The sequence below is a fragment of the Melanostigma gelatinosum genome (genome assembly GCF_949748355.1).
Source record: "Melanostigma gelatinosum genome assembly, chromosome: 7".
NCBI classification, from domain to species: Eukaryota; Metazoa; Chordata; class Actinopteri; order Perciformes; family Zoarcidae; genus Melanostigma; species Melanostigma gelatinosum.
This window is the reverse complement of record NC_136640.1, coordinates 12,650,022-12,677,583: the sequence shown is the minus strand read 5'-3', so window position 1 is coordinate 12,677,583 and position 27,562 is coordinate 12,650,022. Positions and strand designations below refer to the sequence as shown.

Here is a 27,562-nt window from a genome sequence, read left to right as displayed (position 1 = left end):
AAAATGAATGGAAATAAACATTAAAATGTTGTTGTGATTGCTCCACATCGGGGAAATGCTTATTTAAGCCCTATATTCCTCAGTTTATAAACTGAATTGATAAGATGAAACAGCAAGGGAAACATATTGCCTCTTTGTTTCCCTCAGTCTCAGGAGATACCAGTCGCCATCCTAAATGCTTATGGGAACAGTACTGACCAGTGTGCTTTTGTTTCTGTGTTGTTCTCCAAAGTTGCTGCCGGTGCTGTGATGCTATCAGCTGGTGAACTGTGTGATAAATGACTTCCCATGCTTACCTCAACTGTAGCCCTTATGGAAAGCAGATGACCTGAGCCCTGAGGGATCCAACCGGTAAAACCACCTGCTTCACGCTCGGCAGTTGGCTGTGTTAACTTTTACAGCTTGGTCCTTCATTTTCCCCACAAATTCAGACGGCTGAGTGGAAGGAGAAGGGGGGGGGGGGGGGAGAGAGAGAGAGAGAGAGAGAGAGAGAGAGAGAGAGAGAGAGAGAGAGAGAGAGAGAGAGAGAGAGAGAGAGAGAGAGAGAGAGAGAGAGAGAGCAGGGGGTCCTTGGGATTCACCCAGTTGACAGCTCCTGTCTCTGCCTGTAACGACTTATTTATTCAGGGATAATTAATCACGCGCAGTTTTCTGGCGGTATGATTAATGCGCTTTGTCATCTGCGCTGCAGCGATGAAAATACAGCAGCATGTGATGCCACTGCTCGGCTTTAGCTGGCAAAACGGGACGTCCTGTTTGAAGTGGTGAATGTAACTCGATTTGGGCCCTTTCTGAAAACAAAAGCACTGAATTCAACCTAGTATTTATTTAAAGGTGTGCTGCTACTGCCCAGCTGATGGCCTATTTGTCCCGATTTGGTGCTCCAGTTAATTTATAGTGCACCTGTTTATGTTTTATTTTATCTCTGATGTAATCTGTAGCGTTAACATTTCCCACACCCGTTGTCTCATTTATAGCTCGCGATGATATATGTGACTGCAGTTTGATTGCATTGACACATTTTTTACCTACCTGTTCTTTTCCACAGTATTTGGGAGTCATCTGATCATTTGGTCAGCAGCTTTCACTTCCTCTCAGCCTGATGCGGGCAGTTGCGGTTCTTCTTCCTGTGCTCGTGCTGGTCTCATGACGCCACCCTGTGAGCGTTTTGGTTACCACAAGTCAAAGGAACCATATGCACATCCGCTTTTCTCTATCCCTTATTATTAAGTATGAAAACAGATGTTGTTACGAAACTGACACTCGCACCATCTCAGAGGTTGTGTATTATCCATTACCCAAACTCCCACAACTATTACTGCCATACTTTTACAATACAAATATAATATAACTTTATAATATTAAATCTACAGCTTGCCCACTACAGCTGAAGAGTGTTTGAGAGACCCATAGATAAGACATGATGCCGATCTTTGCAATGCCGAGAGCTTTCATTTTATTTATCTTTTTAGTTGGTATTTTGATATCCATGCGTGACTTAAGCTTTGCAATGAGTAAAGACAATGATTAACATGTGAATCAAAAATATTTACTAAAATTGGGTGCAATAATTGACTCAAACACGAAGAAATCCTCTTACAGGCAGCATTCAAAACATGGCTGAAGTCAAAGGGAAGGAGGCAACATTATGTGAACTCTCATTAAGGTGAAGTGACTGCACCTGAGAGGGGCGGTTCCTTTCCAAGGAGCGCTTGTTTTGTTTCTTTTCGGCCAGAGGCATGCTCACGTGGTTCTTCTGCTGGGGATTTCTGACAACCTCATTTTGGTATTTGTGTTATGATATCTGTATCTAAAAGTATGCTTACTTTCATTCAATAGACGTCTCTATTGTTACATTTGTTATTGCACATTGAGTTTCATATAGTTATTTTATATTATATATTTTTATATTCTTGTCGTCCTATTTTATATTTGATGCTTTATATTGTTATGTAATTTCTCTTAATTACTTGTCACCTGATTGGAGGTGCAACTGTTATTTTGTTGTCAGAGAAAATACATACAAAGCTCTCTTGAATCTTAAATGTTGAAAAACAATTTGTTGTATTTAATACTTCAGGAAGCGTATTTATGTTTATTTATTTATCTGTGTGAATTTGCAAAATATTTCAAAATCCAGGTCAAAAACACAGAAAGGTTAGAAACACTTTATTAGTACAAAAGCCTCATATCCTCACACACATAACAGCATTGTAGCACATTGCAGCACTCTCCTCGGTTCCTGGCCGGTTCTGATCAGTTCAAACATCTTCAGCATGTTTTGGCTGGAGAATATAAAAAGGTATTTTTTATTTCATTTATTTATTTAATAGTCTTTTTTCTCATTTTATATTATGCAAATATCAACTGTTAAAAATAGATTGTTACAGTTAACCTAAAATAATGCAAAAGTTAAAACTTGTATTCGATTTTTGAAATTATTTCTACAGCCAACAGATGTCACTTTAGAGCTGGATTTCATTTCCCTTACCTTGGATTTGCCACAGTTGGTGATCTTGTTGCCTTTAGGGAAAAGGATTAAGACATTAGTTATTCCCAAAACTCAGAACTAGTGTGCTTTTCTTTTAACACAGCTGCTCTGATAACAACCCTGATGGAAACAGAGCTGTAGGGTTGGAGCAATATATACATTTTATCCCCCATCAGTCAATGAAAATGTGTTTAGATGCACTTTTGTCTGTCCAGCAACATGCTGTATGATCTCAATCCACTCACAAACACACAAACACACACACACAACCAATGTTCCCTCTAAGCTGCGCGCTTGAGCAATCGCGCACTGCTCGCACATTCTCAGCGCACAAGAAAATCTATGCAGCGCATAAAATAAAATTCAACATAAACGTATTAATTAATATCTAATATTAGTCCTAATCTTATCTAATCAATTAAACCAATAATAATAATAATAATAATAATAATTTTGTTTTCTGTACTATTTTGCAACGTAACTCAGTGAGTGACAGGTGTCCAGCCAATGATACGATTCGGTTCACTTACGCTACGCAGCCAATCATAGCATTGACACTATTGCCCTGCCCATTCGCCCCGTGCAGGTTAGCTAGCTAACAACAGTGCGGCGGAGTTACGAGACGCAAATGCTAACCCCTTATCATGGCGAAACGAACGGGCAGCGACACATCCACTCACCAAGCCATTGGAAAAAAGAAATGTGGTTCTTTTAAGATGGAATGGCTGTCGGAGTATGTTCAAATAGAAGAACAAGCGGTGAAACTGGGTGAGATTTTTTCTTTTTCGAGGGGGAAGGGTCTACTCTGCAAAACATGCAGCGAAGCTAAAGTAGCAAATGAGTTTTCCGAGGGAAAAATGTGGACTGAATGGAAGTTGGACTACCTCAAGCGTCACATTCAGCAGAAAAAACTAAAACTAAAATCAAAACAGCATCCAGAAATCGTCTTGAAGTGGCACATTTGGACCAGCTGATGCGCATAAAGTCAAAGCAAGAAGCAGACGAAGCCATCAACCTGGACAAAGTGTACAACCATTGGAGAAGTGAGAAGGACAGACGTGAAAAATAAGGTAAAATTTAAGTCAGATTTGTGCATATTCTCGTGACATTTATTAAGATTTTTTACTTATGGATATTAATCATTAAATTATGTTACTACTAGATCATTTATGGGTAGTAGAAATGATAATAAAAAACTGAGTAATTACATATTTTACAGACAGAGTTACAGGAATTTACACTGTATCACAAGCTACAGCACACGTCATTGTGCAAAATGTGAATGTTTTAATGTGAACAAAATGTTATGTCTGAAAGGTGTATATGTATCATTTCTTCCAGAACAGGACCCTCACACAGGCCACAACAGGACCCTCACACAGGCCAAAGCAAGACTCTTCCCATGCCCAAAGCAAGACTCTCACATAAAACATACTACACATCTCATGAACAACAAGATTTTTGTCTTTTTCCTTTAAAGTTTGTCAAATCACTTATATTAAAAGTAAACTAGTGAAAATTGCTGCTGTAATTTGATTATTTTAATAAGCCATGTAACTTGCTATGATCCAAGGTTTTGAACAGGTGTGATACTGGTGTGTGGCCACAGCGTGCACATCTGATGTTGCTCACAGTGGTCCTCAGTGTGCTCAGGGAGCTTGTGTGTATGCCCAGACACATGAAAAATTAGAGGGAACATTGCACACAACTAAGATCATCTTCTCTTTCACACTGTTTTGTCTTCCGTGTCCTTGTATCAGACTCCTCAAATTCATATTTGTTGCTGTTGCTCAGCTGTTGACTTACCTGCCAACAGAAGGATGGAAAGGAACACGATGACCCCGGTGAAGACCAAACCTCCAACACGCAGTGTGTAGTAGTCTACATATTCACAGAGAATAATGTCACCACATCGTCACGGTCTTTCATTTAACCTGCTGTAGTCTCTTTCCTTTGCTTTCCTTCAAACCATGTTAAGCTCTGCCTGTGCATTTTTTCCTTTTCGCCCTCTATAATTAAGCTCCTGTTACATATTTTTTCCCATCTCTCCCTTTGTTGACCCATTTAACAACTATGTGCTGGCAGAAACCCCCTTTATCCTGTGCATGCATTCTCTTTTTAGGGCACTGGCAGAAGTTAAATATTTAAACTATTTTATCCTCGCAGATACACTTTCAAAATTGTAGTCACTTACCGTATACAAAGTCTGCATCAGAGTCGATGTCTGCACCTAAGGATAGAGAAAGAATGGACATAGTTTGAAAGAAACACAGTAAACATGTAGTAATTCTACCAAAACGTAGCATGCTGCAGGGAAATATGATAAAATCCTTTTTTTACACATAATTAATTAGCCTACATTTAATTTATCTAATTCACTTGTAGTAATACTGACACACTACCAGCTGAATGGCTCGTTATATAACTAAGTTAAGAAAATAGGTCATAATCAGTATTAGTCTATTCCCTGCAGGTGATTTTCCACACAGACAGCATGCTATTTCGGGTTAGTTTGAGATAGGCCGCAAATCAGCTTTAGAACTACAAATGTTCCAACGAATAAAGGCAATGTAATCTGTCATCAACACCCATCACTGTAACTTTGTCACGATATTGCCACATGTGCAGTGCCACTAATATTAATATATTACACATATTACCTGAAGTAGCATACTTGCTGTATGCTGAAATGAGAAGGTGAGCCTTAACTGAGGCTGCTGGACTCCAGCTTGCTTATGTTACTCATAATAACAGTTCGCAGTTAATAAGTCAACCTTGCTCTACCAAGGTACGTTTTTGTTGTTGCTCAACTCCAAATCAGAAAAACAAGAATGGCTGTGATCTTTCAAATACTATGTCCCTCAAATGTTGTCATATTAAAGTGGCTCTGTCTCTCCTGTTCGTAGATAATCAGCAGTTCAGGCGCTGAGCAGCTTACCTTGAGAAGACATGATGCCCGGTCTGTTTGTGTGTTCTGCTGACAAAACTGGAGGGACATAACGCAAACAGTTAACAAAAGGCTGGTGATAACAGCAGCTGGCAGCTGGTGATAGCCGTGGCATCTTTTTTTAATCTTGTTTTTAAATAATGACAATAAAAGTGTTCACCATCAAATCTGGTCCCTCAAAGCTGTTGTTTGCAGGGAGGGATATTTCTGTGGATTTGGTTTCATTCGTCCCTCCATTGAAATTAGATTTGAGACTTGTAGAGGCTCGTTTAAATGGACTTATTCACTTTAGATGAGATGTAGTTGAAAGCTTGGAAACTATATATGCCCTGGTAAATTGCCTCACTGGGTTCCTCTACTACAGACTTAGGAGCAAAGTGATTGCGTTGCTCTTCACTAAGAACTTTAACGGGCTAATGGCGATATTGATCCTCGTTCCACCCCCGCCCTTTCCCTCTGCACCCTTCACGCACGCACACCGGCTTCTCGTTTGATCTACGTCTCCTGACCTATAATCATTAACTTACACCGATTAACAGACGAAAGATTTCCCTTGCTGTCCCCTTTGTGGTGAAGCATGCCACTGTGAATTGGTGACTTCAGTGCTTTCATTTGTTATGTTTCCGGGCCTTTTCAATGCACCACTGAGCTTATAAGAGCATACCGGGACAGTTACTCATTAATATATTACAGCTCCAATAACCATCAACCTTGAACCTTGCACACTTTGATAGAGGTTATAGATGGGGAACAGAAGAGTAGCTGTGGTGGCACCCAGCTAATAATGCAGAATTGATACGCAATGATTTTGGCAGATAACCACACCACCCCTAACGTGCAGCAATGCATCACTGTTATTAGATTTCTTCAATGGGGTGCAATTAACAAGAACAATGACGACAGAGAACTGTCTGTCCTAACCCACTTTCACATGACATATTAATTGGAACTTGTGTGCTTTCATATGTTGCCTCATTAAACAATGGAGAAACTAGTAAAGTTAAACTTCGCATTGTGAGAATGAAAATAAGTTCTCTTTGACATAGAAATACACGTTACATAGACCATCTAACATCATCTAACATCTCAAACAAACAAACAAACAAACAAAATGGATTCACATTGTAATCATCATTTTACCAACTCATAGGCATCTGAAATGGACACAACTGATTTATTTTTATGACCTGCACATCTAATTTAACATTTTGTTTTGGAAATTAAGTTTTTTCTCACCTGAGTTCCCGAAGGCTCTATATTTCTTCTGCCCAGGTGTGTGTGTGTGTGTGTCCCCGTCAGTGCCAGAGGTAGGTGCTCCCTCCCTAACAGATCCACCCTCTAACAAACACACACCCCCACACACACACACACTCATACACAAACCACCTCTCCACGCCCACATCCATATTTCAGTCATAGCCGCTTCTTTTCATATCTACACAGTCTCATAAAGTTTGTACTTTGATGCCAATAAATAGTATATCCGCCAACCTTTGGAATGGCAGTAGAATGAGCAGTACATTACTGGCTCTGCTGGTGAGGAACACATTTTCTGATATCGTTTCATAGCACCAAGTAGCAGCTCATAACCTTGACTGACATTGATAGGAAATTATCAGATTGATTTCAAGTGCTGTTAGAGGGCTTCTTGTGAAATCTGCTTTTCTAGGCTAAGATGTTCAGGCATAAAGACCCTGAAGAGAATCCTGAAAGAAAAGTGATTAAGATTTACACTAAAGTCTGGTCTTCATCTAATTGAACACAAAAAACACATTCACGTGAATGGCCAGACACTTTTATTTGTTTCTGCCAAAAGCACAACAGGTAGCACCACAACAAGGCCCCATGCGTAAAATGAACACAGCATTTAAGTGTACAGCAGTCGTCTTTGAAACACTCAGACTTAAGATTGATGAAAGCCTAACCTGACAGGAGATTCACAACAAGGATTGGTCATTTGGTCTCTCGCTATGATTTGGCTTACGTTAATGTAGTCTTGCACATAGATATTGACAATTTTACATTTCACATCTCTCAAACTCAGCATTTTCTCTCTTTCTCAGAAAATGTAATACTTGTATGGCCACTCAAAGCATAATGGCATCAGAGAGACTGAGCAAGCAATTTAATAGACAAACAAGAAAGAGGAAAGAAAGAGACCCAGGCTTAGTAGATTTGCGGAACTAGAGAATGTATGCAGAGGAACTAATCATAGTCTGCTGGAGAGTCGTTTAATCCTGGCGGAGCCAGTGACGTAGCGATGAAGTAGATGTGTGGAGAAAAAGGCAGTGAGACAGCTGAAGCAAGAGCTCTCTCCATCTTGGATGGTAAAACACTGCAGTGGAGGAGCTCATGCAGATACCTGCATGTACTGTGCTCAGTCAGAGAGCTGTGGCAGTTGAGATTGTCTGATGTAAGGCTCATCACATTAACATGTAGAGATACACATGCACTTGGGATATATACACAATCATATATATATGTATATATATATATATATATACATACAGGATATACACACTATATACCCACGTGTGCACGCAAACCAACCATTCAATGGTAGACCTAAATGAAGGATATTTAACTGTACATCTTATCAGTAACCAATCTGTGTTTTTATATATATACTTATATATGTATACAGTATATATGCATACATGTTATAATCCAAATATGACAAATATTATCCAGGACAATTGACAAAATAAACAACATATTGACATATTCCAAAAGCTAAAGGCAATAGATAAATACAAAACAAAGAACAGCAGACCACAGAACATTAAAACCTCTTCTCAGTCTTCAAAGACAATCTGGTGTCGAAGGTGCTACTGGCTAAGACAAAGAACCGGAGTGAGAGACTGTCACAGAAAGGAACAGGAACGGACAAGAGCACTGAGGGACTGGCACGGTCACAATGGAGCACAATGGGCGAAAGGTTTGTCTCAGAGGCTAAACATTTTATATACAGTACATATTACCCTTCTTACGAACATCTAACTTCCCTGTTACCCTTCCATATAACCACTTGTAATAATCACCCATGGTCATTTCAGAAGGCAGCTCAGGCCGGTGGAGTTGCCTCAGTTCTCCGCTGGAGTCTCTTTGGCAGTCGCTGCAGCTGAAAGGTCAAAGGTGAGCAATTTAGTTAAAGCACGGGTGCAAAACATTAAACCTGCCTAAAACTTCCGGGCCTTCTCTCTCTCAGTCATTCTCTTACATCCATCACTCAGAGGACTGGTGACAGCCCTGCTACTCACGAAGAGTTGGTAATACTCACAATATTTAAGATTGTGACATTTTTCTAATAAACACCATGAGCTTTGTTTCTTACCGTCTACCACTACGTACATTTACTGGAATACAAGTGAAGTGGGTTTTTGTGTGTTATATCCAATTTAATTGAGCAAAAGAGCTGAATGTCTTTCTTTCTGTCTTCTCTAAAATGTCAACCTTTGAAACAAGTTAAAAGTTGAATACTTGTGCAAATACTGTTGGATTATAGGTCTCAATTCCCTCACTCTATTCTATTCTATTCTATTCGATTGCAATCTCGGAACCAATCAGCTTTCGGTTCGACAGCGTTGAAGTCGCATTTGAAAGTTTATTTCATTAAAAACTGGGAAAATCTGAAAAGTTGGAACATCCTCAAATGCATATATTAAATATTAGATATTAAAACACTACATGCTTGAAACTACAATTAAAGTGACAGTTCACCTCAAAATCGAAAAATGCATACATTTCCTCTTAGCTGTATTTATCAATCTAGACTGTTTTGGTGTGAGATGCCTGGTTTTGGAGATGTCGGCCATAGAGACGTCTGCCTTCTTTCGAATATACAACATGACCCCGATAGTCAAAATATTCCATAGATCTAGTTGTAAACAGTTTCATGTCAGATCTGCTTTGAGCACCATAAGCCGAAGTGCCATATGGTCTGATTATACTCCAGAGCAGGGAGACATCTCTACAGCTGATATCTCCAAAACCAGGCCAGTCACACCAAAACAATCTAAATTGATCAATAGCACTACAGGTAAGAGGTAACAAAAATATGTGTTTTTGATTTTGGGGTGAAATGTCCCTTAAATGTTATAATTTTGATTAAAAAAAATGTAAAGATGACAAAGTTTTCAACAACTGTTTCATGGTTGATTTCTATACTTTATGAAAGTGAATTTAAACCTTGGAAGATATGAAGTCAAACTTGTGATGTGCCTTGGAGAAAGGTCAGCAGTTACCTAAAGTTGAGCTTGTATGTTCTCTCTCTCTATCTCTCTCTCTCTCTCTCACACACACATACAGTACAGTTCAACATGTACGGACACATGCACACAGAGCAAATGCCCCCCATCCTCCCCTGTGCAATGGGCACTCCTTAAGGGAAACTCAATTATGGATGTGTGTCTCGAGGTGAGCCAGAGGTGAGCCAGAGGTGAGAGGAGCTGCCACAGTTAAAATGTGCATCTTACCCTTGGAGACAATCAGGTTCTCCTCCTGTACCTCCTCGTCTCTGGGGGCCCTGAAGAGAGGATCCACAGGTTGTCATATGAACCAAATCATGTTGTGTGAAAAAAGACGTTGCAAAAGGCTTTGTTTGCTTGTTTGTTTGTTTTAATCAGAGAGGGACACTGACATACCTGGGCTTCTGGTTGATACTGCAGCGGCATCGTCGACCTAGAAATTTGAGAAATCATTAGCTGTGTTGATCAGAGGTCTAATTAGTTCGATGCATTGTCTGTGTCATCACTGTTAACAGTGGTTCACTCTCACCCGATGACAAAGATACATATAACATACTACGTTATAATCAATAAAAATAAACTGTGAAAACAAGGAATAATAACATAGTGTGGTAATAATGATTCATTCAATTACTGATAATATTTTTTTATTTGATTGTAACGCTCAAATACATTGAGTGGTTGTACACATAATATAATGATACCCACACAGAGAGGTCAACTTACTAAGGATGAGAAGAATGCCCATTGTGAACAACACCACGGCAAACGCCAATCCCCCAATCCTCAGGCTCTCATAGTCTACGGAAGAAGATGATGACAGAATGAGAGGTACAGGAGAAGGAGAAAGACATTTAATCAATGTGCCATTCATTGCAAAAGGTATATTTCTGTGTAGACACTGGCCAGTGCTTACAGAAAACACAGACTTTTCTAAACTTACCATAAACAAATGGGTTTTCAACTGTCTCCTTGTCATCTGTAAAAATGTAATGGAAACCACATATTTAGAACCAATGTGTTCAGATTTGATCAATCTGATACAGATACAGATTCCTTATCAGCTCTCTTTCCTACCAAATGATCACTCTCATCTCTTCAACAATGATTTCAATCTATAAAACAATCAAATCAACACAGTTGGATCTGGTCATTCTTGGGTTTAATCCATACATCTGACTGTTCGCTGCAGTAGAGCAATCCATAAGGGTGTGATTTGATCTGGAAACCAATGGAGCCACCAATGTGGCTTTTCAGACTGCGTGTGACCCCACTAGAGATGACATCAAGTGTACTCACGCTGCTCACTGATCTCTGATAAAGCTGAGAGGCAGCGAAGAGAGGAGGAAGTGGTTTGAGTCAGAGGGTGGAAGGAAAAAGGAAAAAGGAGAAACACAGGAAATTAGGTACAGTGGGAGACTGTGAGTGAGAAATATGTCAACACTATGTATTTCATCATCTATTTATAGTGTGTAACTGTGTGAGCATGTGTTTATGTGTTTTACGTTTAATCATACACTATAAGCAGACCTCACACGCACAGTCAGTGACACAGCAAACCTGTGAAACCCGCACACGAAGCTCCAAAGCAGGAATTGATGTTTTGCTTACCAGCCACACACACCAGGAGTGAAGAGAGGAAGAGCAGAATAGTTTCCATGGCGACTGTTGACATAGAGTAATAAAGAGGGAGGGTGAGAGGGAATGGAAAAAAATACAGTGAAAGAGGTCTGTTTTAGGAAGCTACACTACACCAGCATATATTCCCCTGAAACAATCAACACATATACATAACGTTTATACACACACACACACGAGCACACATTCAATATCATACGTGTAAAAGGGGAGTCACATCAGACAATACTATATCCAAACCCCTGGAGTGTAACTGAGATAAAAGGCCTACAGGTATAGTTTTTATCTTGCACAACGATCCATGTTCAAAGCCTGCACACATGCTCTCTTTTCCTGCCAGAGATTACTCTTGCCTCCCCGTGGACATCACACAACCTTGGCCTATTTTCATGGAGGCTATTTAATGCACACAAATGTGAAGATGAACCATTTATGTCTAACTTAACCACAAAATGTTCACGGCCAACTCAAAATGCCTATTCCCCCCCACCCCTATAATATCTGCTACTAGGACCTAAACTGTGATCAAAGTGTTGTGCTTTTGTTTTGGCAAGTCAAAGCACTACATCTGAACATAAGAAACATTGTGCGTGCAGATAGACTAAGTAAATGTGTATTCAACATTTATTAAACTTCCTAAAAGACAGGTTTTTAAACGCCAGGTGCTGCTTTCTCATTCTGAACGTGTTACTAAATTTAACAATTCTACAAATGCAGACTTGGTGGCAACGACAAGTCATGAATCAATATCTATGAGCAGTATAATTCCCCACCAAAATCTGCAGTGCAAACAAAGTGTCTGGCGATGCAGTTATTATACATCAACCTTTAGGTCTCCCTCCTGCCGTTGAAAGCTGGCTTTTCTAAATGTAAGTAAATGCCGGCCCTAGCAGGGAGTATTGAGAGGGATTGTTCAATATAGGCGAATACAGATGGGGAACAAGATTTGACAGCAATATGTTTGATGAGGCATGTCCAAGCTCCACAGTGAAATACTAGAAAGTGGCAAATCGACGGTAAAACATGTATTCTCAGGCCATGGACGCATTTGTATGAAGCCCTCAAGAGTCCAAAGGTTTTCTTTCACTCAGGTTTTACCACTCTTGTTTGACAGTGCCACCTGGCTGCCTGTCTGCCTACATGTCATCTGACCGTCTCAGTGATGATCAGTTGTAGAGGACATATAGTGCACTTAAATGAGTCCATAGTCATTAGCAAAGCCACCGACGTAGCATTCCTGCCCAGTTGTGGTTTGTATGTTGACGCTTCGTATATTTGATTTGTGAGTCATCGAGCAACAGACTGCTAACAAGGACTTTTATGAAATAATGTGACACAAGATGACAACAGAGGAACCGAAGGCCTATGGCATCCATTCGACAAATGGCATCTAATGTTAAAATGAAAATAAACCCGATGTGAAGTTGGACTGAATCGTTAAAGGGACAGTGTCTAACATTTAGGGGGGGTTATTATATTGAATATCATATTCATAACTAAGTTTTAATCAATGTATTATTGCCCGAAACTAAGAGTCGTTAAGTTTTCTTCCGGGCGAGCAGAGATGCCGTTGTGGTGAAGTGAAGGATACTCAAGTTGACGACAACTACACTTGTTACCGTACGTGCAATAAAATATTTGCAAATAAAAAGCCAATACTTTATCAATACTTTTGTAAACATGTTAAACAAAAGTGAAACCTGGCTGCCACCAGTGCTATGTTAGCAAAAGATTATTTTGCTAGGACAGAAGACAGGAGGTATGACTGATACTGATGGATGTCTGTGTTCTTCATCTTGTACATTTTTTACAAAACAATTATTTACTAATATAGAAGAACCGAGTATTGATAAGAGTAGCCCCTAGTTGCACTAAAATCCTAAAGATACCCTTTTCCTACCTGAAGGCCACCGTAGCTCTCCTAAATGCTAGGGAGGGGAGGGGCTGAGCTGAGGGGTATTTAGTTGGTTGTAATCCTAACTTAATCTAACATTCATGAATATGGTGAGAAAAGAGAATTTCAGAGAGGATTCTCATTCTCACTCAAGACTGAGTATGTGTTATAAAAAATAAGTTATTATTCAGAGCGGCACTTTTAAAGTCTAGTTAAGACCAAACCCAGATATGAATTATTCAATATCACAATATCGTCTTTAAAGGCACGTCTGTCACATATACACATCTTGAAAGAGACATCTTTTTTTTACATCTGAGGTAAAGATTGATGGCGAGCCCAAACTATACATAACTTCAGATACATAATAATCTGATCCAGATTGAATACCAGAGTCGGCAAAACCGTTCACGCTAAGGCAGGTGTGCCCTTCATACGGTAGATTCATGCTGCCACCACAACAGAAAGAAACCTGTTCCCACAATAATGATGTTTTCATGATTTTTCTCACTTCTCAAATGATGTTTCGAATGTTATTATGACATTTTCTCATCAGCACAGGATAATACATTTCTACATTTATAGAGCATTGGAATTGTGCATCAGGCAGCTACTTCGCCATGAACAAAATGTTCCTAAATAATGTTAAAGATAGTTCTGTCAATCTGATACTAATGGAAAGGCAGAATATATGATGCCCTATTGTGTCTCCTCTCATGAAGACACTTGTTAATGACATACAGTATAAGACAGTGCGTGTTCAGGGTTGAGTGGCATGTTGGACAACCGCCACTTGTTCTGGAAAAACATTGATTATTGATGGTAATTTCACTTTAGAAGTTATCAGAGAATTTCATCCTTCAAATACCTTGAGATATGTTCAACAAGTTGGTTTGAGAAATGTAACAAAGTTGGGTTAGCAATTTTGCACAACAATTTCTTCCTATACACCAACAACCTGATCAGTTTGGCTCTATTTTATTTCATATTTGTTAAAACATGTACTTTTCTAAACCTCAAATAAATATAGAAAATAATGAGATCACAGTAACCAATAAAACGGTTGATAGGATGTAATATGTATCTCTTTTCAGTGGGTCAGTGTCACACGTTTCTCCTGTGAGAATCCTTTAGGGTGTGTGGCACCATGGCACTGCCAGATGTAATGTTTCAATCTGCTATTCAATGCCAGCCTTTCTCTCCCCCGCTATTATACATGGAACCTGAGCGGTTACCACTCCATCTTTCCTTAACTGCTCTATTGTTCAGCAAATATCAAGTTCCACAGCCAGGCTCCCCTTTTTCTGGGAGGACAAGAAATGGGCAGGCAGGGTGACTGTATCTGTTCGGGGAGGACAAGGAAATAGCAGGCAGCGATGCTGTTTTCTGTAATGTGGAAACAAGGAAAGGGCAGGCTGAAAGACGGCGGGGATAGAAGACGAGCAGAGAGACAGACATTGTGGAGAGTGCAGGCAGAGGGCATGCAGAGGAGACACTGTCTGAGTAAGGGCACTCTGTTGTATGATAGTGGCATTTCCTGTATAATATAAAACATAAATAGAGCATTAAAACGGAAGTTCAGGAAATGTGGTGAGGCAAATGTGACAAGGGAGTGGAATAAAGAAGAGGCCAATCAAAGAGATAACACAACCAAACGCAACGGGAGCAGTGAGACGATAAAGTGGACTACATGGCAGCAGAGTGCTCACCAGTCTCTGAGACATGAACAACATATCGATCAAACCTTTGACATCATACTATTTGGCAAATGTGTGAGTCTCAGACAAGCTTAAGACCAACGAGACACAAACATCTGAAATTACAATTTGACTGATGACTTTATTGAAAAGAAGTACATGGTCACAAAATAAAAACGATATTCAAATGCCTGATGTGCCTGCAGTTTCCATTGTATGTGTGTTTTTTTACATGAGACCACACCCCACCAAATCACTCAATTGCTCAGGATCCTATTCAGTGCACAGAGATGAAGTGTTATGTAAAATGATGGTCCTTCTCCCTGGCTTGCTGTTTATGTTTCACGGTCTGATCGCTGTAATTCTGGCAGGTGCAACTTCACGTGAAATACTGGCCTTTCTAAATGTATGTGTTGCTGAGACAATATATATGTATGTCTGTTTTGTTGGATGTTTATTTATGCATGTGTATCTCTTTAAATGCAGGATCTAAAATGTGAGGTTGATTGGCATCATTGTGCCAAATCTCCCCATTTCACTATGTGTGTGTGTGTGTGTGTGTGTGTGTGTGTGTGTGTGTGTGTGTGTGTGTGTGTGTGTGTGTGTGTGCAGGACATCTGTTTGGTGACCAATGACCCTGGGGCTTCTACAGTAAGTATTAAAACATGTGAAATGCAAAAGTCGCCGTTTCAATTCAAAGGGAATTTGTTCAACATTAATAGAGAATGTAGGGCAGCTAAATAGGTCACGCCACAGGTCTCCATAACCTTCAGTGGAAAAAGCAACAACTGACTCCCTATATATCTGTCACCATAATTATGTTACATCCCCATGGCAACACGGTGCGTCGTTCCATAGTGTCCACTTATCTCCATGGTAACAGCATGCATCTAAAAAATATTCTGGCGCCGAATGAGAAATGGTGGATGGAGTTCGCACATAAACAGGAGCGAGGGGTGCGGCACGCAGCTCTTATGTCCGAACTAGACGTTTTGACTCCAGTCGGTTTCCACACAATCTCTACACATCCCTTCATAATTAAATACATCAGCTTAAGGGGGTAGTGGTTGGAAATTCGGTGGCTTTTGTTACCTGTGTTGCGCTCCGACAACAAAGACCGACCACAATAAGGCAGCGATAACCTCTCCATTATCATGTAAACATTTGACACAATAGCCTTTAATTCAACAATCGATGCGTGACGTCTGCGCATTCATCCACTTGTGCGTCGTGTGGATCACCTGATGGAGCAGAAAAACGAGCCTGTTGCGCCTTGTCCTTTTCTTCTTCAGGTAGCCGTTTGACATTACGCACGACCACCGATATTTGGTTTTCAATTTACTGTTACAAGGCGTGCAGTCAGAGAAAGTGCATCTTTTTTTTTTTTTGCAGCGCAACCAGGTTATAGTGATCAGTGCCAGCAGACACACCCTCATTATATTTGTATAGCACTGATGAACAACAAGCAATGGCATCTCTGCAAACTGATGAGAGCACGGACCGCCTCCAAGGGCGTGGAGCCTACATATTGCAAAGAGCACGCATACATTGGCGTAAATTAATGTCACTTATAAATGTGCGTGATCAATGTAAAATCGTATTCTAGCCTGACACGATTTATTTACAACGGACTGTGCTCAAAACTAGCTAATACTAAATCAATATTATTAAAATTTGCGTTCCCTTTCAAGCAGTCTTTCGTGGCTGTTATGGCGCCTCCTGATACAACAAAATAAGAACACCATCTATGACATCAACTTACCGCTTGTTTGTCCAGCAGTTGGTCAACAAACGGATATCCACCCTAAAAATCAGACAGCTAAGACGGCTTTTTCCAAAATATTATCATATGTCAATATGTGCACACTGCGCACATCGACATGTCCTGGAAAAATAGATGTGATGGATAACAATGTGACTCCTGGAGGGAGTGACTGCTTTTTCATTGCGTTGATCTCTCTCGCTCTCTCTCTCTCGCTCTCTCTCTCTCTCTCTCTCTCTCTCTCTCTCTCTCAGGCATCATACCCCCAGCATTAAGCCAGCCTCATCGGTGGTTGCCAGCTCGTGATGGATTTACTCCATAGTACGAAGAATCTTCCTTCATCTTTATTTGTTATGGTCAGTAATGCTCAGGGATCCCACACATTAGAACAATAAACTAAGTAAACATCATGACCAATGCACATAAATATGACATACAGGGAACACACACATTGCCATACAATCTCAGAAAAACAATTTCTGAAAAAAATCACAGTGTGAGCATAAGGGGAGGTTTAGGTGCAAGGGCAGAGTGCCATCTCAATAAGAGGGACAAGGGTCCCACTTGCTTGCTTTCCTCACAAAGTGATTATAAAGTGTCCTTTTTTATTTCAATATGGGAAACAACAGTCAGGATAGAAACGCCCGAGATGCCTTGTTTCTGCCCTGAGGGAAAAAACCCCACCTCTACAATCACAAATCATTTTTAAAGAGTATCATTTTCAAACGAACAAAGGAGATGACAGTAGAGTGGACTGTGTTTCATTGGCACAGAACACATAAGAGAAGGGCCAGCCATCTTTAAAGAAGGCAAACACAAGAATACTGTATGACTGTGACACCAAGGGGCAGACAAATAAAATCAAGAATGCAAGACTGAAGTCAGTGTATTGATTGGTGTGTATCAATAATCAGGTGCAGGTACACATCACAGCCGCATGACAGAGGATGAAAATTATCGATAATGTAGAACACAAGCGAGAAGTCTTGTGTTCACGTTGTGCAATTTATTGTGTTGCTATCCGCCAAGCAGTTCACCTGTGTGCTTTTCTGTCTCTAAGTATCTCCTCATTAATTCATTTTTATGTGTGAATCCATCCATGTCTCAACTTCATAGTGCAGGGTTGATTAGGGAAGGGGGGTTGGGGGAGTAGACCGCCAGCAGGAGACAAAGGGACATCATGGCATCGCTTTCTGTAGGCACAGGAAGTGTGAAGAATGGTGAAAACCTGTAGCCTTAATCCAAATGCATCTAAGTCATTTGAATGTCAAACACACCCTCTTACATTGTTCCTTTAGTTCATGTGTTCTTCTTCATATTGCTATAGATCCACGGCAGAACACTTTGGACTTTGGTGTAAACGCCAGGGCTGTTTCTTCCACCACAGCCAGATCCCCAGCTGGTGATCCCCATCAGGTGCCAACGGTTCGCACCTTCACACACCAGAGGTCCACCACTGTCACCCTGTCATAGTTCACATAAGTTTTGCTCTGAAGTTAGCTGGATGTTAAAGGCACAAAGAATATTCATGTGATTAATGTAAACCTGTCCCTTGTCATTGACTGCTCACCTGACAGGAGTCTTTGCCTCCGTTAAGGTCCCCGGCACAGAGCATGTGCTTGGTCACGGCGCCTCGATACACACTGGGGCTGTTGCACACTCGTGTACTAATGATGTCCACAGTCACTTCCAACAGTTCCCTGGAGACAGTGCCTAAATTGAAAAAAGAAAAAAAAAGCGAATTAAGTTTAAAATCAAGGCTCTACAATACGTCAAAAATATTGACTGAATAAACGGGAAACTTTACATTGAGCTTACAAATTTATTATATTTATTATTATTATATCATTATTATTATTTACAAATGTATTAATCAACCAAAGGATTGGTTGATTAATAAATATAGAAACTGCCATAGTCCACTGTCATATCTTCTCTTCTTTTGTCTCCAGCTTTTCTGATTAATCAGGTGCATTCTTATTTCCTGTGTTTTTTGACTGTCATTCTGCACCTGCCCATCAGCCATTATAAAGTTTTAGGTCCATCTATCTCATTCACTATCAGTCTCAGTATATAGAGGGCAGCCATTATTTACTCTCTGATAAATCATCCATGTTCCCTTAGGGGTCCAGACTTTTCTTCTGCCTGTACTTCCTGGGATGACAGTAGATCTGCCTGCTGTTTGGCTACTGCCTGACTGCTCTTGCTTTCTGTAAAACATGCACGTGTGCTCTGATCCGGTCAAGTGTTACTCATTATTACTCTACATGCAGCTGACCATCTCTGTTTGCCTCTTTACATGAGGAAAGTTCTATTTTTAAGAGTTGCCTGAACCTTTTTCAGCTTTATTGTTTAACTCTGGCCATTCCAGTCGGTAAGTGGGTAAACAACAATTAGTTATCCTTAAACCCAAGACCAACCTTTTACAACATACAGTTATCTACAGGGCTTCTGTAGAATGGAACAATTATAATAGCAGAAAATTAACATGGACATACACTTTTAAGAAATAAATGCAGATGCACCTAAAGCAGACCACATGACTGCTACAGTGGAAGCTGATCCAATAAACCAAGCTGTAAACCTTATTCTATCATTTGTTACATTTCTAGTAAACTCAGCTCCATATTCCAGTTTACCTGATCCGAACTCAGTGGTGCCAAAACCTGAGGTCCAGCACCTCCTTCCATTGTCAACTTGCTCATTAAAAGCTGGCAGACAAGCTGGATGGACATTAGCTGGAAAATACAAAAATACATGTTTAACTTTAGCAAACACAGCAGCAACCTTGTGTTCTTAAAAGGATAGTACTGTCAACAGATGTACAAACAGACACACACAAACACACAGCTCTGGGCAAATCAGATTAACTGTTTTTGCCACAGACTGTGGACTCAGTACTTTAAAAGCTAAGACCGAAGAGCAAAAGAAAAACATTTCAAAAGCAGTCACTCTACATTGTTTTTTCTATATGGCACAATGCTGAAAGGATGTAAAAACAAAATAGCGACTTGTTAAAAGACGTTTTAGCTGTAGAGTGAATGCTTAATGATATAGGTTCTTGACCACAAATCAGCTGGCAGAAGGACTGTCTTTCTATCCCCACCGGGTCACGCTACATACTTCTTATATGAACATATTCCCTCCTGATTAAACACCTCTTGTTGCATTTCCTGACTCTTCTCTTGCTGCATCAGATTTAGACCATGACAGCTAACCAGCTGCTGACCTTAAAACCGAATTCTGACCACAGCTTCAGCTATGAAGGAAGGATGAACATCAACATTGTTTTAATAAAATGAAGATGTGACTAACCATCGAAACGAACTGGAGATGTAAGTTTGAGCAGAGCGATATCCTGGTCATTAGTTTTGCTGTTGTAGTTCTCATTGAGTATGATCCTCTCAACCAAAAAGGGTTGAGGTAGTTGATCCAGAGACACAGCTCCACCATACACCTTCCAGTTGTTCACCAAGAGAGCTAAAGAGTTGGTGCTGTGACACAGAAAAATACTGTTCAATGGAAAGCAATAGGCTCATATCGCCATGGAAATGGTGCTTATATTTTCAGCAGAGAAGACTCGAAATCTTTGCATTGTAAATTATAAAATGTATCAGTTTAACAATATGCAGTTTTGTGCTTACAATGTACAGCATGGATACTGAGACACAAATAAACACACATAAATCCATAGAGTAAGATTTTCTCATGCAGTCAGTCACCTCGGGAAGCAGTGGGCAGCGGTCAGCACAAAGTCAGGAGAGATCAAGACTCCTCCGCAGGTGTGGGATCCTTGAAAGTGCAGCGACATCTGCCAAGGCCACTGGCCCACCTTTGCTACGGTGCCCCCAATAATCCGGGATGCCGACTCCTGCCGACCGCAATCTTGGAACGGAAGACAATGTTAGGTCCTGTACAATACCAAAGAAACAGCTGAAACATCCTAAAATAAGGTTGAGAGATAATTCAATATTAATGTTTGGTGAGTTTCAGGGAAATGGTGGTGATTGAATGATCATTGTTACAACTTTACAAAACAAAGGGGGCTACTATTTTTTTGTTTCGACGTGACAAGTTTTATAAGATCTAAAGCACAACACAAAGCACTGATGGTTAGGTAATGATTGAAAGGGTATGTTGTGTTGCGGTGCCAGGACTATACTAGCTTGCATGCTACACTCCATATTTGCCATATTTTTGGATATGGTATCTCAGTCTTGGTTTTGTCATTGTTGATATTTAACCTTGTCACCCCAACTCTGAGGTCTCTGAGTTTAGATTTAAGATTCAAAGAAGTCAAGTAATTCCATAATTGTTTTGATAAAAAAAAATTGCTCAGGATCCTATAATGATCAAAAACATACTACAGTAATGTCAAGTGATATTGATCAAGTACTGATTTTTTTAAATCGTTGAATTTGCAGTCATAGTTATACTGTGTGTGTAAGACAGGGACAGAGGAAGAGAGAGCGCCTGTGTGTGACATATGACTTGAGGAACAGATGGACGCTCCTTACCCACACACTGCAGGGAGACAGTCTCCTGGTCTGGACAGGTTTGGCTACGTAATGAGAAAAACATGTCAGTTATCATAAGTACATGCAGTAATCTGAATGTGCACCTTTCTGCTGTTTTCTGTCGTATTAAAAATAAATAAAAAGCAGATAATTAGCCTGTACGGGTAATATGTTTTTAACTGCTTAAATAACAAAGATATTGGAGTGATCATAAGCGGGACAAGGACTAGGGCTGCCCCCTTTTGGTCGATTAATAGACTAATCGGTCGTTTTGGTCTTAGTCTACGAGGATTTCCTTTGACGATTAGTCCTTTTTTGTGCATTTTCACACTGAAGACTTATCATCTCTGGCAAACACATGATATAAAGTTGTGCTTTTCTGTCATTTTTTGTGGAGAAACTCAATTTTACAGATCTGTGAAAAAAGTACGGGTGTAAGGACAGCCCAAGAAAGGACTAGATTGTTTACCTGACGCCAACCAGACCCTGGATATGGGAAGATGAGCTGTCAGTCAATGTTAAACCAATGGCATTCTGGGATGTAACTGCTTTGCTGACATAGGACCTGGAGATAAAGGGAAAAGTAGTTCAGAAAGCTAAACAGATAAACTTGCACATGCAGAGATCATTTTGTCGAAACAATGCGTGATTGAGTCTGGAAACTCATTCTGCTTCTGTCACACTGACCAGGGAGACCCTGTGGTGAATCAATTCAACCATAAACACAGCAGCAGGTGAGGAGAAATGAGATGGATCTCAGTGGGTAAATTACAGGTTGGAGACAGAAGCCCACATGTTCGCGATTTGCTGATGAATTTGGGTACGGCAAAAAGACTGGATAAATCCCTCCTTTATTGAAGCCTGAGCGAGCTCCGAATGAGGAATGGTTATAAATATTTTGATGTTGGAAATCTGCTGCTGTTTAACACACTTTCAGTTATGTTTGGCAAAATAACCCTATAAGTGAGTTATGAGTGATCATTCTTTACTCTTTAAATCCCAGTTGAGCGCAGGTCAGGTCGGCGTAGCTCTTGTTCCAGTTTTTGTAGCACACTGGTTGGAAGCGGCCATCTTGTGAAGTCCTGACCTGCAGATTCCTGTCCTTGCCAAACCTCACTGGAGGAAAAAAGAAAGAAAGAGGACAACTGAGCACAACTCTTCACTGGGTTATGCACAATGCAGCAGTAATGTGGAGTCTTTGGCCTGTGTGCTGTTGCAACTATAAACGATTATAGTAAAAGCAAAAATCAAAAGTGAAAGAAAGTGTACACAGGTGCCTACTCACCACAGTTTGATTCGTCACTGCCCAGTTGGCAGTCACTTATTCCGTCACACAGGACAGTGTTGTTGGGGCAGGTGTCAGAGTTTGGCAAAGACAGATATTCATCTTTGTCATCAATAGGCTCTGTGTTGAGGATTGCTGCTGTTGCCAACCGGGTGCCATAACGAACTGTCGTTGGGGTAGTAATGAGTGTGGATGAGGAGAGGTAGAGTGTGCCTTTATTGTTATAGTTAACGAAAACTATGTTGCTATAAAATAGGAACAGTAAAATGCAACTTAAATGAATACATTACCTCCGTCTCTCTCACTTAATGAATATCCTTTCAATTTGTATAACTACCTTACCACGGTAATCTAATTTGCATAACAATTTTACAATTCAATAGACAACCAATATTTTATGAATGCCAACTAAGATCTATGGAAATGGGGGGAAAACAGGCTTACTAAATAAAAGGCTAACTGTGTAAAAGGGTTATACGTTTAGGGATGTTAAAGGAGGGTACTGCAAACATATTTTTAAGAAGCTGCCAACCCAATATTGTTCTTTTTAATGTCTAAATAAAGTATTATATACCAGCAATAAAGTCATTTTGTTCCATCATACAATCCCTTTTTAAAGTATGCATTTAATCAAAAACAAAACCACAAAAATGCAAACAAATCTATCGTTATCAAAACTGCAAGGGCACGGGAAATATTGTAAATAATAATATTATTATTCACGATAATATTGCAGTTGCAATATGAAGGAATTAGATTAGCAAATGAATGTTAATGACAATGTCCAGTGATCTGTAAGGATAAACACAGTATACCTCCAATCCAGATGGCCAGTGCCAGCAGCCCGAGCACCAGTATAGTTCCCCCTGACCCTCCGTAACGCTGGGCATTACCACCGCAGCATCTCTTCCTCTTTCTGCTGGGGGCTGGACACAGACAATACACAAACAAATACACAAACACACATTAATAATCCTTGGGACAACTCAGTCTCCATTTGTTTTGCTCCTACACCTGCATCCATTGTATTATGAGGGAAATGAGCTGTGAATACCACTCACGTATGCTTGACTGTTGGACTTGGGTGACAACCACAGGTGGTCCATACTGGGGGATGTATTGTGGATAGGCGGAGGGTGTCAGGCCTGGACCCACGCCATACACCACCTCCTCATAGGACCTGAGGGGGGGCTGGGTGTGCACGGCAGAAGAATAGGAAGGAGGGGGATCGTTCTGTGAGGAACAACAGAAAAGGCGGAGGGAAAGTAAATAACTAGCGAGGGGTTAAATGAATCCCTTATTAAAAACACACACAATGTGATGTGGAGTCTTTGTCCATTGTGTCATCTATTGCCCTTGGGAACAAGACACAATGCTATGTTTACCGTAGGTATAATGATTTCGGCAGTTAGACGGACAATAAAGACTAAAGAAGCAAATCATTTGCATGTTTTTGTTTCCCAGGACTGAGCATAGACTTTTGTCCTCCATGCAATCCTAACACTATCATCAAGCATGTGTTTAAATCCACACCTAGGTAACAACCTTACCAAAAAAAGACACATGTGATGTATTCCGGCAACAGTGTCTGAAAGATCAGGTTCATTTCTTCATTTCCTCATTTTTCTGTTCATGCTATCTCCTCTGCCCTTTTTGATTCACAGCTCCTAATAGCAATACCAAGAACTCGAGACAAAGAATGTAATCAGTACTTGAGTTTTTGGCATAGGTAAGTTAACCTCTGTCCATAAATGAGATCAGATTTTGTGGCAACAGTACGTTTACCTATTTGGCTAAAGCTCTATATAAGCTCACTGTAAATTACTCATGATAAACAGGTGAGTCAGACTCTCTCCCTGGTTAAACAATGGCCTCTAAGACAATGGTATCTGTTTATCATTCTGCCATGAATATGAAAGAATAGGGTCCAGAAGAGTCAGTGATTAGGGAAAGAGGAACGAGTTTTTTTTATGTTACAAATTTGTTCTAAGAAATAGTTGACATTTTAGGAAATGCACTTATTTGATTTCTTGCCAAGAGTTGATACCACTCTCGTGTCTTTGTGCAAACTATGTTGCGATAGGGCAAGCAGCTGGTTAGCTTAGCAATAACTGCACACCGCCACTTCTAGAGCTCGCTACTTTATCTGGACAAAAACAACAGTGTTACTGGGGAATATTGTATGCAATACATTTTGGCCAGGCACAGTAAGTTTGTGTCTGAGTTTAAACAACGAAATCTGACGTGTTAATTAGTTAACTTTAGGGATGCTGGATTTGGTTACGATACCAGTCTTTGTGAGCTAAGCTAACCGGCTGCTGCTCTAGCTATTCGTTTAACGTACAAACGTGACAGAGGTTTTGTTAATTCATCTTACTCTTGGCAAAAAAGCAAATAAGCATACATCCCAAATGTCAAACTAATTCTTTAATTTAAATTTAAATTGAGAAAATACATTTAACTCTACACTTGCACTTATTATAGCGCTATTATAGGGCTATGCTGTGTCTGTGGAATGCAACTTTGGAATGTTAGCGAATGGAAACTATTTTGTGACTCAACTTATTTGTCCACATTGTGGCCTGGACACCATGCATTTACGGAAAGTTACAATACAAGGAAGTTCATGGCGAGTCATATTACTTTAGGAGGAAACACTTTTTTGTACCGGTAATTAACTTTTGTTGCTCCACAACATAACAGAGGTTTGACATGATCAGTGACTGTTACTGTGTTTTAAAACAGTCACATTAGTTTTGATTTGGGCAGTTCACCTTAACCTCACTGCTAGTGCAGGGAAAGCCAAGATGTAGTTTCCCAAAACCAATGAGGATGGCCAATGAGCTGCTGTGACCCTTCTTCATTTGCCATCATCTTCTTAAAAAATGTTTGCAAAAAGGAAGGGATTAACCTATTGAGGTGACACTGTGGATGGACTCGCTACAAAAGGTGCTCCATAAGACATTTCTACTGCATGCTGATCAAGTTTCAAAAATACACCACCTGGCAGCACACCCCCCACTTAATTGAAAATGGGTGAGCTGAAATAGGTGGAGGAGCAGGTTTATCATATTTCCCAGCAGAGTACTGTACTTGGATCATCTTGCATAGTTTGCCTATTGCCCATTATCATAGAGAAAGACTGGAAAAAAACATTAAAAGATAAGAGGTTTCACATTTGAAAGGTCAGTATTTTACTTAGACAATAACTATGGAAATATAAAGTTACAAAGATACCCGACGTGAAACTGGAAACTAAATTGCCCCTTCATGTTTGTCTGTAGGGCTGAAAAACAAATCAAGGCTGATACAAGTCAGATCAGTGTATTTCTTAAGAGCATTGAGTGAACTGAGCTTGAATGCAATCAAAACAAAGCTAGATATTCAATGAAAATCCCATTATCTCCAAAGAACAACACAAGTTTACAGACAAATAAACACACTGGAACTCAAAAAGAACAAACAGAGAGGCAGGTAAATAGACCAAGAGCCACCATTCAGAGTCTGCATGGCAGGTGAGTATTGATCAAGCAGGAAGTTTGACTATTGATTTGAGGGAAGTTGAAGTCAGAGGAGAGGACAAGAGACACACTGTCGCATGAAGAGGGAGTTTTGTGTTATAAGAGAAAGACAAAAGAAGAACCTACCGGGTCATTCTTTGCCATCGGACTCAGATCAGCAAAGAGTGGAGAGTGGAGGTGAGCGCAGGTGGGTGTAGCTTTTTCACACCCAGACGTTTACTCAGTCACCGAGCAGTGGTTACAGCATGGTGGTTCCACACGGTTACTCTCCCTTGTATTTTCTTCTCCTCTTCTTTCTACTCTACTGACCTTCATCCAAGCAACAACAGGTAGGTCTGCCTTCCCTGCCTAAGACCTCCCACTTCAAGCAACTATCGTTCTCTCAGACGTTCATTCTTCTGCTCACAGAGATGGGCGTGCCCAGTACACCATTTTGCCACCTGCCAGACTGGTTTTGTGCAAGACAGAGACTGTCAAATCTTGTTTCACAGTGTCGAGCTCCATTGTGGCTCAAATGACACCAGCTGAGCTGTCAGGTCCCTGAACCAAAATGTCTTCTTCTCCACAGAGAGACAACTTGACTTGTTTTCCCATAAAATCCAATTCTACATTATTTCAGTTTAATGCAGTATGCTTTGTCTGTAAATTTCACAACATGCTCATAGGCCGTACAAGGAAATGCTGGAGAAAAGAAAAGCTGTGTCATTGAATCCAGGAAATAAAGACAATGATCAATGAGTGTTCACATTTTTAAATGCGTCACTCATGTGTGGGCCTTTTTGAGGGTTTTTATCAAGATCACAATCAGCTTTATTTGACTCCGGTGTACACATTGCTCTCAACATACATGGAATATACAAATGAACAAGGACATTAAAGACAACAAAGTAGAACAGAGAAACTAAGCATAAACCTTTAACATATAACTACTATTAATACATTTAACTACTATTAGCTACTACTACATTTAAACACTATTAGCTTTCAATCTGTGAATTGCACACTTATACACATCTTGGGCGTTCACAATGCAATTCCTTTCCGCAACCAGATCTCCGATGCTGCTTCTGGAAACTTTTGGAGCGTGCCTTCCTTTGATTTCTTAATTTCACCTCCGTGCTCATTTTTAGATTCACTTCCTGAATGATCACATACCTTCGGCTCTCAGGCCCTAATGCCTCTCTAGTTTTGCATATCCACGAGTCACATAGCCACTTGAGACTCTACATCTCCAGCCCTTTGAAAGCTTCCCAACGCTTACAGTAGCTCCTCAGTGTGTGCTCTTCCTGCATCTTTCATCCTGACACAATATATTGGACTTATCAGGAACAATTTAGCTGGTGGGTGCTTTGTGATAAGGGGGACCTGTGCCTCTATTGACTTGATGCTGAGCGCCTGATTTTTGTGAATATACAACATACGAAACAGCACATAATTATGAATACAGGATATTGAAGTGGCATAGTGGTCTAAATGGTCTAAACGGTTTAGACCATTTAGATGCCACTTTAGACTAAACCACACAACCACAATGTCCCACATTTGAACCTTTGTAGCACATCC

At 40.2% G+C, this 27,562-nt stretch overlaps 2 protein-coding genes across 2 annotated transcripts; both read right to left on the bottom strand.

Annotated features, from left to right (window-relative positions):
• Positions 1–7,249: 7,249 nt before the first annotated feature.
• Positions 7,250–16,827, bottom strand: fxyd6 (FXYD domain containing ion transport regulator 6). The gene is made up of 8 exons (XM_079272602.1): positions 16,677–16,827; positions 11,297–11,350; positions 10,985–11,008; positions 10,629–10,664; positions 10,412–10,486; positions 10,082–10,118; positions 9,914–9,963; positions 7,250–8,559 (listed from the first exon to the last, which is right to left on the bottom strand). The coding sequence occupies exons 2-8, from the start codon at positions 11,343–11,345 to the stop codon at positions 8,522–8,524; spliced, it is 309 nt and encodes a 102-aa protein (XP_079128728.1). The 5' UTR covers positions 11,346–11,350; positions 16,677–16,827; the 3' UTR covers positions 7,250–8,521.
• Positions 16,828–17,038: 211 nt separating this feature from the next.
• Positions 17,039–26,307, bottom strand: tmprss13a (transmembrane serine protease 13a). The gene is made up of 13 exons (XM_079271459.1): positions 26,126–26,307; positions 23,540–23,711; positions 23,294–23,404; positions 22,479–22,643; positions 22,183–22,309; positions 21,663–21,758; positions 21,194–21,237; positions 20,399–20,561; positions 19,992–20,170; positions 19,316–19,414; positions 18,247–18,389; positions 17,962–18,140; positions 17,039–17,869 (listed from the first exon to the last, which is right to left on the bottom strand). The coding sequence occupies exons 1-12, from the start codon at positions 26,141–26,143 to the stop codon at positions 17,976–17,978; spliced, it is 1,482 nt and encodes a 493-aa protein (XP_079127585.1). The 5' UTR covers positions 26,144–26,307; the 3' UTR covers positions 17,039–17,869; positions 17,962–17,975.
• Between the last annotated feature and the right edge of the window lie 1,255 nt (positions 26,308–27,562).